We start from the raw sequence: 14,310 nt of genomic DNA on the forward strand, positions 1-14,310 counted from the left end.
AACACCCGCTCTAAGAGGTCACAAATCAAATCAACAGAAACACAGTTTTAAAAATTTTCAACTTTGAAATTTATTTAGAACTCAGGGGTTAAGCGTGGCAAGTTTCCAATTGTCTGTTAATAGCATACCCATGTCACTACCAAGTAAATTGCACTAATTCCCTCTGCCCCCCTCCCCCTTAGAAATCTGCAGGTTAGTTTGCTTAACAGCCAGTGGTTTTGCAAATAGTGTATTCTAGGACACTACTGCATTTCCTGAGTGTTCAAAGCTTCTGTATGATACATTAAGCTGAAGAAAAAAAACAATGATATTATCATTCAGAAATAAAACAGCTATTTTAACTTACTGCTGAAGTATGGAATCATAAAACGCGATGCATTTTGACAGGAAATTGTTTTGGGTTACTTAAAAAAAATATTTTATGACATCCTTTTTACTTCAGTTTTAAACTAAACAGTTTTGAGCTTCAACTCATTAATCTCAAGACTATTAAAAATGGCTGGAGAACTTATGATTCGCTCAGACAGAAATGTAGTTGGGACTAAAATATCCACGTCACTACCCCTTTAACTTTTAGGGTATAGTCCTAGTGGCTCTAACAAAAGCAGCATAACAGGGTATTTCTGGTTTTGTGTTCATTTTTTTTTTTAGTGCTCTTGAAAATGAGTTACTAATGGCACTGACCAGAGTGCTCAAACATAGGATTTCAGACAATCGCTTTGCAGTACACTTCAGCTTTATCATGCAAAACCAATCTAGTTATAAACATCCCCACACTAAACACGATAAATTGTGCCGAAGTATGTGATGTGAATAAACGTCAGCTAATCTATCAACACATTGACATATGTCAGCTTGTCTATCAAGCATTGCTCAAGTCCAGAGTAAGATTTCATTTGTCAGAACTGAACTCCTCCATGGGCAGACTGCATAGTCTATGTATAAAGTTACCAGTTTTTGTATGGAAAACCTCAAAGGTTGTACTTATGTTGGCAATAAGGTTTAGAGAAGAGTTTTAACCCTCTAAATTCACAATCAGTTAATACATCAACGAAGAGGTCCCACCATCTGTCAGCAGGACTTTTCCATAAAAGACCACAATCATTTCTTAATCAAAAATCTGAAGCAGAGACAGCCGATGGAAATGCTAACTACATTGTTCTTGCATCATTTTTCACAATACATTCTCATTTACAGATGACTTTGGCAGAAGGGTTCTTCAGGCTGTGACTGAACAAAAAGCAACTTCTTGTCTCAGTTTAAGCTTTTCTTTTTTTCTTTAAATGGAAATTTGTTTTAAACAAAGAATTGATAGTATAGGCAATTACCAACAGGAATTACCAAGAGGTGATGTGTTTCACTCTAGTATTATGTGAGTGGCTTGCCAATCCTTTTCCTCTAAAATATTTGTAAAAACATTGGAAATAACTATTAAGTTTATTTTTAAAAAAAGCTCTATAAACATCTGCTTAATGCCCTTTCCTTCAAATACAAGACCTCCACATTTCAGGGTCTTTTTTTTTTTTTTTTTGTGGATTTAAGGGAGAGGTCAGGGAAGAGGTAAAAGATAGGATAACTATCTTTTCAGTTGTTATGATAGAAAATTTGAATGACTACTGCTCTAAAGATTAAATACAGACTTCACATAATCCATCACAACAGCGGAAATAAAACATAACTGAAACCATATAAAATCCATATCAGGTCAAGTGACGGTACATTAAGAATAACCTTACATGTTATACAGAAGGTAATGCATACACATTAAAAGCCACTGTCAGTACGATCATAGTCTTACTGTACAGACAAGTGACTCAAGTATTTCTAATTACTAAAGGGGAAAAATTAGGTTATAAAAAAAATGCATCAAACACTTTCTTCAAATGTCTATACTATGATTTAAATTAAAAGCCTTAAACATTCTCCTACATACTCCACTTCCAACTTAAATGGAATATTGCTGTCAATATACAAACCTTAGAGGGCACTTCTAATCTAGTTAGTATAACTATGCTAAAGGACAGCTATCTTACAAAGGAGATTAAGTTCAGATGTTTAGAAACTTTAACAGTAAGAGAAAGTTAGAAACTCTAAACAGCTACTTGCGTTTAACTATAATTACCTTTTAGAGAACATTAGACTAAACTCCAGTATTTTATACGGTCATTGTATTAAAAGAAACTTCTACCACACCTAAAGGATAAGGCATAGCCATCTACTAATTGGCATATTTGTTTATTTGTCTCGGTTGTGAAAATGTCCTTATTTGTGTAAGCAGCAAAACAAATTTCAACTGAATGATTGCTATATGCAAAAGGACTGAAGGCAATTGCCTCTGCAGTGAACTTTACAGTTCTCAACAGCACACACGCAACATGCTATCTGAAAAAAGTTACTAACTGAACTACATGTATTAAATACTGAAAAAAGTTTTACATTTTTATTATAATTTATTTTATTTAACAATCTAAGAAGTTTGCAGCCATCAGAAGTTCCAGTGCAATTTCAGGTGCAATTGGGAATTCAGGAATCTCCGTAGAGCTGTTAGTATAGCGGACCTTGTAGGTGAAATACATGCATACTTTGGATAGGACATGGGATGGGATCTCTCTAAAATTCACCTCATTTGTTTCATTTTCTGCAAACTGTCCTGTAGAAGAAAAAAACAACAAACCAAAAATCAGAATCTCAATTCACTGCAAAAATGAAACACTTCACTACACTAATACAAGGCATTCCAAATAGACTTGCAAGGTCCCATATTCCTGGGTATTACACTCTTCAATGCAAAGCAGGATGTGCCACATTCACAGCCCTCAGGAATATGAGGATCCTTTGCATTTAAAAATCTTTGTTCATTTTAATGAAAATATTAATAATATTCTGAAAAACTACACCAGAAATTTAGGTTTAATTCTGATGCTTGCTTTTGATAGGTGCTCTAAAGCTGTAGCACATTCTACGCTGAAGGCCACACTAATAACATTCACAAATACAGGTATCAATCCAAATTTTTAGCTAGCTTTCTCAAGAAAACAAAATCGTTTAATATATATTCCATATTCGCATAGGCACACTTATCAGTTTTGTTCCCTTTGTCATCCCACTATCTTCGAATTTCTTGGACAGTTTCAGTTGAAATGTCAAAAGTTACGTTAACTTGCTGAGCTGTGAGAACAGGCAGGCAGGAGGGAAAGGAAAACCCAAGTATGGGACGAAAGGTTACATATAACAGGGCTTTAGCCCTATTAGATTTGAAGAATTTATCCAAAGATCAAAACTCAAGTATATTTGAACCTTTCTTTTGTGCCCTCTAAGGATGAAATTTAGAAGATATGACATCATCCCGTTGTTAGTCCCACCGCCATCCTACAGTTATCTTTGTAACCGTTTTTCTCATCTCTCAGTTTTAAATTCATTATGCTGACAAACAATACAAAGCCTACTAACATGCACTCCATATTTGTGGGAGACCTAGCAACATGTGGTTACCGCTACCTCTATAGGAATCCCTTTCATAGTAACTACAAAACAGAGTTATTTACTAATGTCTACACGTATTTGTGTAGAAGTATCTGAACATATGTACTGAAGCCAATCTGGCTTGAATTCTATTACAGGAACAGTAGGAAGCAACACAAATGTTTGCATATTGAAAATGTCACAATACTGAAGTAGAGAACACATAACCATCAGTGAAATGATGGCCTGTTTAAGTGGACAGCAAAAATGGGTTTGCAAGGAAAATTATTCATCTTGCAAGTATGTATACAACATGTGCTTAAAAGCTGACTCCTTTACAGAGTCAATTTTCTAGCCCTCTAAACAGGATACTTTGCCTCTTACTTCTTCACATTGTTACTGACCATGGAACAAATTCAGAGCAGATCTTGTAACTACTCTTCCTCTTACACACCTGGAAGGCTGACACAGACTGGATCAGACACAATAGATCTGCTACGTATTTTCAAGCACAACCATTACAATGACATTTAGCAGACTATTAAATTGAGAACTTTAATTGCTCAATTTACGCAACTTTGCCCAATTGCTGAGTAATTTCAAAGTATAGTCAGCAAATAGATCCTCCCAGCAACCAGAGGCCCACATAACCTACTGTCTGTCACTCAAGAGACCAAAGATAAATATATGGCATGAGGATAAGGAAAAGGGAAAGCACAAATGTTAACTTCTCCCCACTCTCTCCTCCACCATTCAGGCTTTGACAATTAGTTCAGACACTTCTTAAACAGGAGGTGGTCTCATGCATCTAGCAAAATGTGAAGGCTTTCCCTTCTCTAAATTTATCTCCCTTCTTCAAACTTAAGCTAATTTTTGCCATTAAGCTCAGGAACTCCTTGCTATAAGATTCTGTGAATACTCAAAGTTCCACCACAGAGGAGGAACTTTGAAGAGCTACCAACTCTTGTTTGTATTGAATTTGACAGCTGCAACTTTCACACAATGCCCTCAAGTTCTCGTAACAGGGAAAACTAGTAGCAAGAACATCGTAAGATTGCTAGCTGTCCAGAAAGAGAGTCCAATTATATGGTATACAATACTCCACAGAGGTAGACTGTTCCAGTGGAAACAGAACTGTCAGCTTTTGATCAAGTTATTATTTGTTCCAGCTTTCACTCACTACATGATATACATTTAAGCAGTCCAACAGAGAAAAAGCACATGACGGTATTAAATCTTTTGTACCTACCTGGTCCACTCAACATAGCTTTTATTGTTCCTGATGTTAACGCATGCTCTCTTTTTACAATGAACTCATGGCCATCAGAAGATATTAGCTTCACGTACATAGCATCTGGGCCCTCACACCCACCGTATGTTTTCTCTTCTCCATCTATGGTGGAAAACATTAACAGTTTCAGAACACAATAACTGATTCACATTACTAAAAATGCAAGCTGCAGTTTTTCCTGTGACTACATTTGCAGAAGAACCACTGACTACCACCAAAACTAAGACAGAAGAATTTACATATTTGAAGACTTCTCTGAAGAGTTCAGCAACCTATTTAAGAGGAGGAATTATTAAAAAAATGTAGGATTTTTGATTAATATCTCCCCTCTCTCCTCTGTTCATCTCCAAATTCTGACATTTAAAAAATCTATGTAGGAAAGAAATTTCCTTTAGACAAATTCTCAAGTGAAAAGTATGTACTTATTTTAAGAATGTGCTACTTCTTCCATTCACAAAGCTATTGCCATGTCTGCATGCTAGTACTTAACAGAAATTATATAAATACATCTAAATATTTAAAAATACGGACTGCAAGAAAAAAAGAGCTTTTTGAAGAATAGAAGGAATAAAAGCAGTCTAACAAGGTATTTTTGTACTAGAGAAATGAAATAAGATTCATTCCTTCCCCACTGCCCAGTCACATCAAGAGCATTAGTGCACACCTATATCGTGACCTTCGGTGAAAAAGCACCAAAACCAGGGAAATTTGAAAGCCTCCCAGCACCAGTTTGACTATGCTTTTTCTGTTTCCCTTCCCTATCTCACTATGTACCTGCTCCCTGCTTTCACTATAAACCCTAATCTTCCTTCCCTTTTTGTTCATTCATTTATTCTCTCCTAAGTAACAGCACTACCTTTAAGTTGAAAAAACGGTGTTATCGTTGCCACCATTGCGCTGCTCACTCCGTACACTCACACTTTCCCCTTCTTGCACTTGCCCTGCCAGTTCAGGCAGCGTGCTCTCTGGGGCAGGAACCACCGACTACCTTCTGCCCACATTGTGCTTAGCACTATAGGACCCCGTAGCACCAAGATGACTGCACCTGTACTTGGTCTTCATACAGTGCTGTAAAATGGTGAGTAATGAAGACCACAGTAGTTTTAAAACTAAAAAAAAACACAACTTTTAAAGTGCAAAAACACCCACCAACCCAGTAAATCTACCATTTCTATCATATTCAGACTGGACAGTTAATGCCTTATTTCAAAGACTGTATTTTCTAAGGGAGTCAAGAACTGACATAAGTACAGCTTCAGTTCTATTAAAAATTAATACTTGAACTTAACACTGCACATAAGACAATTTTCAGAACAGTATTAATTTTGGCACAGAGGTAAAAATGGAAGTTATGAAAGTTCTTACAGCTTGGAAAAGTGTAACAGAAGAGATCTGTACACTTCTAAAAAAGTAATTTCAATATTTCATGATCGCACGTAGAAGTACGGAAGATAAACCAGAGACTACAAACTTGATGTTTGACTGTTAGTGTTGTTTCTCCTTCTGACAAAATAAAAATAGAAATTACATTAATTATAATATATTGCCTTTCATTGTATATAGTGCTATAGCAAATGCAATATTCCCCCCAGTCAATTAAGTTGCTTTGTGAATTACAAGTTAAAATAGAATTACCGTAGAGTTATTGCCAATTTTAAGAAAGTATCGTCAAGTGCCAAAGAAGCTAAAATACTTTCAGGAAAAGTGTAGCTAAATCCAGAATCTGTCCAACTTTGTTTCATTAACCATCATTTGTAGTGAGACAGATAATGACAGTTTCAGACAATTAGTCAAGTCTCACACACACTGTAATTTATCAGTCAGTGCTTATTATGATCTCTCAGCCAGAATTAGACAGGCTGACCTTAGTAAACAAAGAATATTTAAGTCAGTATATAGTGAAATTTTCCTGTCCCCTATCTAGAAGTCTTTTGCTACAAAACCTAAAGGTATCCTATTTTAGCATATACATTTTCATCAATAAACATGTTAAGCTCAATGAAATTTACTGTTTGATAGATACGCTCTGAACAAATTGTTCAATGAACAAACATTCACTTGAGAAATTCCTCTTAAAAAGAAAAAAACATCTGTAGGAAATTCCACTGAGGTTTCAAACTACAAGAAAAATTAGTGACAGGATCAACATTTAAAGTCTTATAATTCACCTTCTCTACCAGAGTAAGAGAGAAAATGTTTCACATAGGGAACAACAACAACAAGTCTAAGAAAAATCAACTTACCCATTCTCTTCTTATAAAAAAATTATTTCTTTTCAACAGCAGCTTTTGCAATAGGAGCGTCTGAAAAACACAAATGGCAATATTTGCAGTCAGTAGTCCGATTTCTTACGTCAGCATTAGTTACAGGCTTTTATATTACTATAAACACTAATAAATGAAAGAACAACGATATACAACATGCAATTTCACGAACACTTAACAAAGTTTACTTGTTTTGTTTTTGTTTGTTTGATTTTTGCTATCCAGATATCCCTACCCGCTCGCCACATTCTAGAATCTCTAAACTGCAGCTTTTGGAAGAAAATGTTCCCTTAAGGTTTTTAAAAGCCTTTGACTTTACGGACAGTTACTTCAGGAGCTTATTACTTTTATTACTATGGACACCACCTGTGCAATGGTAGTGGGGAGGTAAAGAAGGCAAGTTCTACCACAATACAGAAGGCACTTAAGAGACTGACCCGTCTGTCCACAGGAAAAAAGATGCCAGAGAACAGCTCAGTACGATGTGAATAGAGGAGGTAGATTTATCATACAGGTGTCCCGGTATTCAGGAGAGACCTCGACAAGCTGGGGAAAGCAGGAATCTCCTGAAGTTCATCAAAGGAAAAGGCACCTTTGGAAGAACTGCAAAGTAGCACATGCAACAGCACTGCCTGGGGGCTGACCGGTAGGACAGCAGCTTTGCAGGAAGAGACCTGAGGGTGCTGGCAGACACCGCGTTGAACACGTGCCAGCAACGTGCCCTTGCAGCAAAGAAGGTCGACAACAAACCAGGCTCATCCCAGGCTGCTCGAGGAGGCGTGCTGCTGGCAGGCTGAGGGAGGGCATCCTTCCCTTCTGCTCGGCGCCAGTGGGACACATCTGGAGTCTGGGTCCTCTGTACAAGAGGGACTGAAGGGCGTCCTGCAACCGACCTCAAAGATGAGCAAAGGATTGGAGCGCCTGTCACATAAGGAGAGGCTGAGAGAGCCGGGACTGTTGAGGCTGGGGAAGAGAAGGCTCAGGGAGCAAGCTAATCAGTGTGCACTAAATACCTGGCCTTCCAACCTGTCCTTCCTAGAAGACTGACGGTTCCCGACACAGACGCCAATGTCACCTAGATAATCTACTTCGGATATTTAATGCAGGTATTTGCGTGGTATGGAGCCAGGAGCTCCATACCTTAAAAGCTGACACACAGCCTGCTGCAGACATTTTTTGCCACGGAAATGAATCTGAAGGGTGACAGAAACAGAACGCTTATTTGCATAACAAATCCAGTATTTTCAGACTCAACATACATTTCTTTACACCAAACTGCATCTCTGCTGAGGAAAAGAAAGCTTTGGAAGAGAAATTCCACCCACCTGCTGTCCTAAAATTCCTTTCATGTCTGCAGCTCTCTCCAAACATTAACCCAGCACAAATCAATGACATCCTGTTGTGTGCCCACAGGTCCAGGAAAACACGACCAGCGATTCTGGTTGGTTTCCCAGCTGACACCTGGGGTCAGGGGCAGCACAGAGACCAGTAAGGATTCTGGCAATTCATTTCACTGCTTCAAAAAGCAATGAGCAACAGCAGAAGCATGAACTGCAATTACAGTAAAGGACCCCAGAGCAGGAAGGTGTGAAAAAGCAGAATAGAGACTGCTTCCCACATCTTCTCCCTCCTATAGCTGTGGTAAAAACTTAGCAAAAAAAAATGTAAGCAAGTTGAGGAGGGAGCTGAAAGATCTGGAGGAAGTTTTACAGAGATTCCTCAGCAAAGTCAAAAAGAATTACACCTTTAGGAGATGCAGCCCCGCGCTATTGCAGATCGCTTCACTTCTCAAGAGTACTTTGGTGCTGAGTGTGCTGATTTGTTCCAGCTCTCTTTTTCACAACTACTCTGTGCAAGCAAGCATGAAAACAAGTATGAAATAATCTGAACGGGTCCTCAAGCTTTCACGAGAAGGCACTTTGTTAAGTACACCTCATCAACCTACACATGCATTACCAGATTAAATAATGGCTTTTCGGTATCTGTGGAACACTGAGCAAAAAGCATCCTCTGTCTACACTGCTGTTGTCTTTGAAAATTATCCCAACTTGACCAAAATGTCTCCAAATATTTTATTTTCCCATTGGTATAATGCAAATCTTCTACCAGGTGAGAAGTTCCTGTACATCAGGCACAATCAAGAATGCCCTTTGAGAGCCAATTTGTGTAGACTGTCAAACCCCAACATCGAACGTTAAATGCCCTTGTCATTTTCAAAAATTCCAGTAACTCCTGCAAGCAAATTACATTTGGATGCTGGAACTGTGGCAGCACAAAAGCTGACGACATCTTTCACCTGTTTCAGCAGGTTCTGTAAATGGAAATCAAGCATCCTGAAGAGTATCTGTTACTCAGGAACAGAAAGGATACCTTACATTGTTACTCCTGTTTCACAGAAGAGAGCATCACTTCTGCTACCCCTTTCTCTAGCCACAAAACCTTCCCGAACACTCCAAGAGAGTAGTGAAACTGCTTGTTTTTATGAATAAGCATAAGTGATGACATCCATACCAGTGGATGTGCTGCTGAAAATAAAGCGTGCCTCGGTTTCCAATACAAATAATGCCACTAAATACAGGCATAAGGTCAGGCTAGTTCGTGGGAACGCAATTACATTAACACTTCCCAAGGTGAGAGCATGATTTGAGGGGCACATTAAACCTTGGGAAACGAAACAATGTCTACAGCAAAATATTAGAGCTATGGAGAAAAACGCAGTGATCATTTTAATAACATCAAATGAAATGTGCTATCATATGATTAGAGACAAAAAAACACAGGTATTAACACCTAAGGGGGGAAAAAAAACATGATCAGGCTTAGTGGTTAATTGTATGAAATATAAAGGAAAACAGGATACAAGTTGGCATGCTGGACTAGCTAATACCTAAAGCCCAAACCAGTCATTTCCCTGAAAACAGGAAAGGAGGGCTAATTAGATGCAATCTGGACTAAGCAAATCATTTGAGGTTAAATAAATGGTGTAAGAGGATAATCTTAAAAGGAGAAAAACTGTCCAACAATACCGTGTGATGTTGCAAACGTGGAACATTTGGACTGCAAAAGAACTACTATTTTCTCCAAAAATGATACAAAACTTGTTATTTTAACAATGTTGCCAGAGGAAAAAAAAAAAAAAAAAGACAGGCTAAGATGAGAGAAGTGGAAGGCACTGCAGCAGAAGGGGAACAGAGCGTCACACCAAGTGACCGGTCTTGAAAAACGGCACACTAGAAGCTACACGAAATGAAACTATGAAATGCAAGAGCCCTGCACGTAAGGACTGACTTCTTTTACATAGCCACGACTCATCATTTGGAAGTGTTAGTCTTTCTGTGGTCAGCTATAAGCTGATGCAGCTCTGAAGTATTTAAAAAAAAAAAAAAGGAAGGGGGGGAGGGTGGAAGCAAATTCAAATCAAGGAACTTTTTGCAACAGAGACAGGGAAATATTAATGCTGTTGTACCACACATGGGTGACAACTTGTCTGAAGTATCACATGCAATTCTGATTACCTGTTTTCAAGAAAAAAGTTAAAATTGGAAAAACTACAGAAAGGAGATAATGACGTGACCAAAGAGGCTGTAAAAGAAAGAGAAATTGAAAGTCTTGCTTGCTCAGCTTAGCAAAACAAAACTGGAATTAAGATAAATATAACAATTCATTAAAAGGATAAACAAAGAGGGAAAGGCATTTCCAAGATTATTCCTCAGTTTAAGGCTAACAAATGAGCATAAACTAACAAAGAATAAAGTTTCTATCACAGCTCCACAATCCAAGTTTGGTTCTGAATACAGAACAAAAATAACATTGCATTGCTAAAAGCAGAAGACGCAGAAATCCTACCTACTTGTAAGAAAAAAAAAAAAAAGACCATACATTCCACTGTATGACACATTCAACTTGCAAGGAAGGGACAGAGCTTGGTTTCACTCTAGTTCTTGCTATCACAGAATCAATAAGGTTGGAAAAGACCTCCAAGATCACCTGGTCTAACCATACCCCTACCACCTACGTCACCCACTAAACCACGTCCCTAAGCACCACGTCCAAAATTTCCCTAAACACCCCCATGGACGGTGACTCCACCACCTGCCTGGGCAACCTGTTCCAATGCCTGACTGCTCTTTCTGAGAAGCAGTGTCTCCTCATTTCCAACCTGAACATCCCGTGGCACAACTTGAGGCCATTCTCTCTTGTTCTGTCACTAGTTATCCTGACATAATATATCACTTCTGAAAAATATAATTGTGGATGTTAGGAGTATATGGTAAGCAAAGAGCATGGAAGGATCATAGTGTCAATGCAAAAAGAGAGCAGGAGAACAGAGAAAGAAAGGAAAACAAGAAACCTGGGAAAGCTAAAAAAGCAGTAACAAACTGTTAGCATCTATTGGTTCCTCTTCCGGATTAAGAAGCTTTCAATGTGTCAGGACACATTGTGAAGATTTGAACATACTGCTGCTTGAAATGATTTTGTGAAAACCATCTTCTTTCCAACAACTACACCCAAGTTATCTGAGACAGTACTAACGTGATCCCACGCACGCCACAGCCTGTTTTCTTCAATTAACGCAGCGTTTCATAAGCTTGCAAAAAAGTTTGTGGGAACAGCAGATGATTTACACCTTGGGGTAGAATATAGCTAAGTATCATAAACCACGATAACTAAACAACACAAGGCAAGTGTTCTTGTTAGCATGTTTAAATATGTTCTTGTCCTCCTCATAACCCTAAGCAGAAATAGTGCGGTACAGCGCGTTTGGTTTGACTTCTCTCTCCTGTTTCTCTTGAAGCATCAAGTGGAAGAAAAACAACAACAAAAAAAAATATGTCCACGACCCTCCTAGCTTACTGCCAAAGCTGCACACTTGTCTCCCAGGCTTCCCACCATTCTCAGAGTACCTATACAAGTATACCCTGTATGTCTACAAGACTGAAATGCACTTGGTGAGCGTATCCTCATTCAACTGAACACGTGCAAAAACAGATTCCAGAACCCCAACATTTTAATTCAGTTAGCATAAGAAGCTTAAATGGACACAAAACACTTGCAAGCACTCAGATTCTTTGTTCCTGCAGAAAACTCTCTAAAACTCAGACTCTGGTGCAGGTTAACTCAAATGGCTTCCAGTTCTTTGCTGTGTAATGCAGACACACACAGGGCTTTTGTACGCTTCAGTTGGTGACATTTCTGCATTCTACGTGATCAACTTTTTGGAAGGTGTGGGGCAAATAACACAAATGCCTTCGCAACTCCTGGGTTAGTTGAGAAGTCAAACGTGAAAATTTTCTGGGTGTCATTTGTGTATCAGGAAGAGTTATTCAGTAAACAAAGGCTCTTGTGTGCTAGAACAGTAGTCTCTTACTGTTTAATCCTAAACTCTAGTTCTATTCTAGATCCTATACACTATTCCGTTTAAAAATACCACTCTTCAGTTTAGCACTTTTGTTCAGGACACACCAAAAAAATCATTAATGTAAATAAGGATTGAAGCATACTTAGAAAAACCATGAAAGAAAATTGGTACACGACGATTTCTCAAGCAGCTGGTTCACCATCCCATGCTTGTGCACTACAGTTCCAACATTCAGGGACAAACTGTCAGGAAGGTGCACTGAAGGTGAACGCTAGTTCAGACAAGCAGGAGATGAGCCAGGACTCTGCCTGCGCATGGAGTATCAAAGACCTCGCTTTATTTAAGATACACTTTTTCAAAGAAAGCTTTCCTTTCCAGTAATTACCAAGAAAGAAAAAAAGGGGTTATTGTTTTCTTTCTAACGTACAATAAAAGTCCTGATTACTGTATACCTCTTGCTACTGGGGGGAAAAACAAGCTGATAGCATATTCCATTTTTTTTTCTTTATATGGCACAGATTTCTGCCCTCTCATTATAAGCATTCATCAAAACCTACCGTTATGCAAACTACCCTACAACAAAGATGACTAAATACTGAAACCTTCCAGATAAAAGAAAGCTTGTCCTACATCCAAATTCCTTTATTTTAGGATTACAAAAACGCATCATCTGAAGCTAAGTAAGTTTTCCAAAGATATGAATTTGTCCCCACACAAACCATAAGGGGCATAAGCATGAAGACAAATATATCAGAAGAATAAACACAAATGTGGGAGACAGAAGAGAATTAGAGAATCATCTGGATCTCTTCACTGTACCAATATTAAGTCTTTAAATTCAGACTAGAAGAAAGCAGCTAAACGTGTTCGTCACCCATTCTAGTATGAAAAAAATAAAATCTCAAATGACTTTTCTCTGATACAACAAGAAAAAACTGCCAAAAGTGCTTACAGTTTCTAAAGGTTATCTATCCTAAGCTTCCCAGTGTTGATGGGAAATCTTAGGGAAAAAATGATTTACACTGCTTCAAAACACTGGATAGCTGATCTCCAGACGTATTATGGAAAAATTAGCACTTATTCTCCCCGAAGTAACTCTTGATTTAATGAACAGTGTTTCGTTCCCAGCAGTGTTTTTGTCTGTAGTACGGCAAAAAGAGGAAACTCGCGTACAGAAAAGAATATTCACGAACGCGGGCACAAAGTTGCTCTTGCTCTGAAGGCACCTCAGCTGTCTGCTACTTGCATTTTCCTGGCCTCCTTCCAAACTGAACTTTTGCGAGCGACCCGCCGCAAAGCCGAGTAAACAGAAGGGAAGCCCACGACTATTTAGGCGTCCCTATTGCGCCGGGCTTGCTCATACCGCGATCTACGACACCGAACGCCTTTACTGAAGCCCCTCCGGACAGCGCTGCGCGTTATAGGACAGCGCCGGCCGTCGGAGGTGCCTGCTGGTGTCACGCCGTCCCTCCCCACGCGTGTGCCTACAGCCAGCGATATCTCACCGGCGTGACAAGCCCTCCCGGAGGGGCAGGCTCTCCTCAGCAGCACGACTCCCCTCCTACCCCCGGGCGCTGAGGGAAGCCGGGCAGCGGCCACCTACAACCGGGCCCCCATCCCGGCGGCGGCGGCGTCGACACCTCCGGGAGGCTCCCACCCGCCTCCAGCCCCCGCCTCCCCCCACCCCAGCACCGGGAGGGACCTGCCGGAGGCCGAGGCCCTGTCCCCGAGCTCCGGGAGGGCCCCGAGGGCTCCCCCGGGCTCCCCCCGGCCCGGCCCGGCCCCGCCGCCCCCTCACCCGTCGGCGCCGCTCCCTCCGCCCCGCTCGCAGGGCCCCCGCCGCCTCGGGCCGAGCGCTTCCGCCAGGGCACGGCGCAACTTCCGCTCCCCCGCGCCCTGCCCTTGGAAGGGAGCGAGGCCGCCCGGCTCCCGCC

The 14,310-nt window shown here is 40.0% G+C and overlaps 1 protein-coding gene across 2 annotated transcripts; it reads right to left on the reverse strand.

The window, feature by feature from the left end:
* Nucleotides 1–45: 45 nt before the first annotated feature.
* On the reverse strand, nucleotides 46–14,293 carry ELOC (elongin C). 2 transcript variants are annotated; one of them, XM_080581652.1, is made up of 4 exons: nucleotides 14,175–14,293; nucleotides 6,997–7,056; nucleotides 4,712–4,855; nucleotides 46–2,650 (listed from the first exon to the last, which is right to left on the reverse strand). In XM_080581652.1, exons 2-4 carry the CDS (start codon nucleotides 6,998–7,000, stop codon nucleotides 2,460–2,462), a joined length of 339 nt encoding a protein of 112 aa, XP_080437778.1. In that variant the 5' UTR covers nucleotides 7,001–7,056; nucleotides 14,175–14,293; the 3' UTR covers nucleotides 46–2,459. The 2 variants fall into 2 exon arrangements, with proteins under 2 accessions (XP_080437778.1, XP_080437779.1); XM_080581653.1 differs by lacking the exon at nucleotides 14,175–14,293 and adding an exon at nucleotides 13,882–13,957.
* Nucleotides 14,294–14,310: the final 17 nt, after the last annotated feature.

The sequence above is a fragment of the Anser brachyrhynchus genome, assembly GCF_964034855.1.
Source record: "Anser brachyrhynchus genome assembly, chromosome: 2".
NCBI lineage: Eukaryota > Metazoa > Chordata > Aves > Anseriformes > Anatidae > Anser > Anser brachyrhynchus.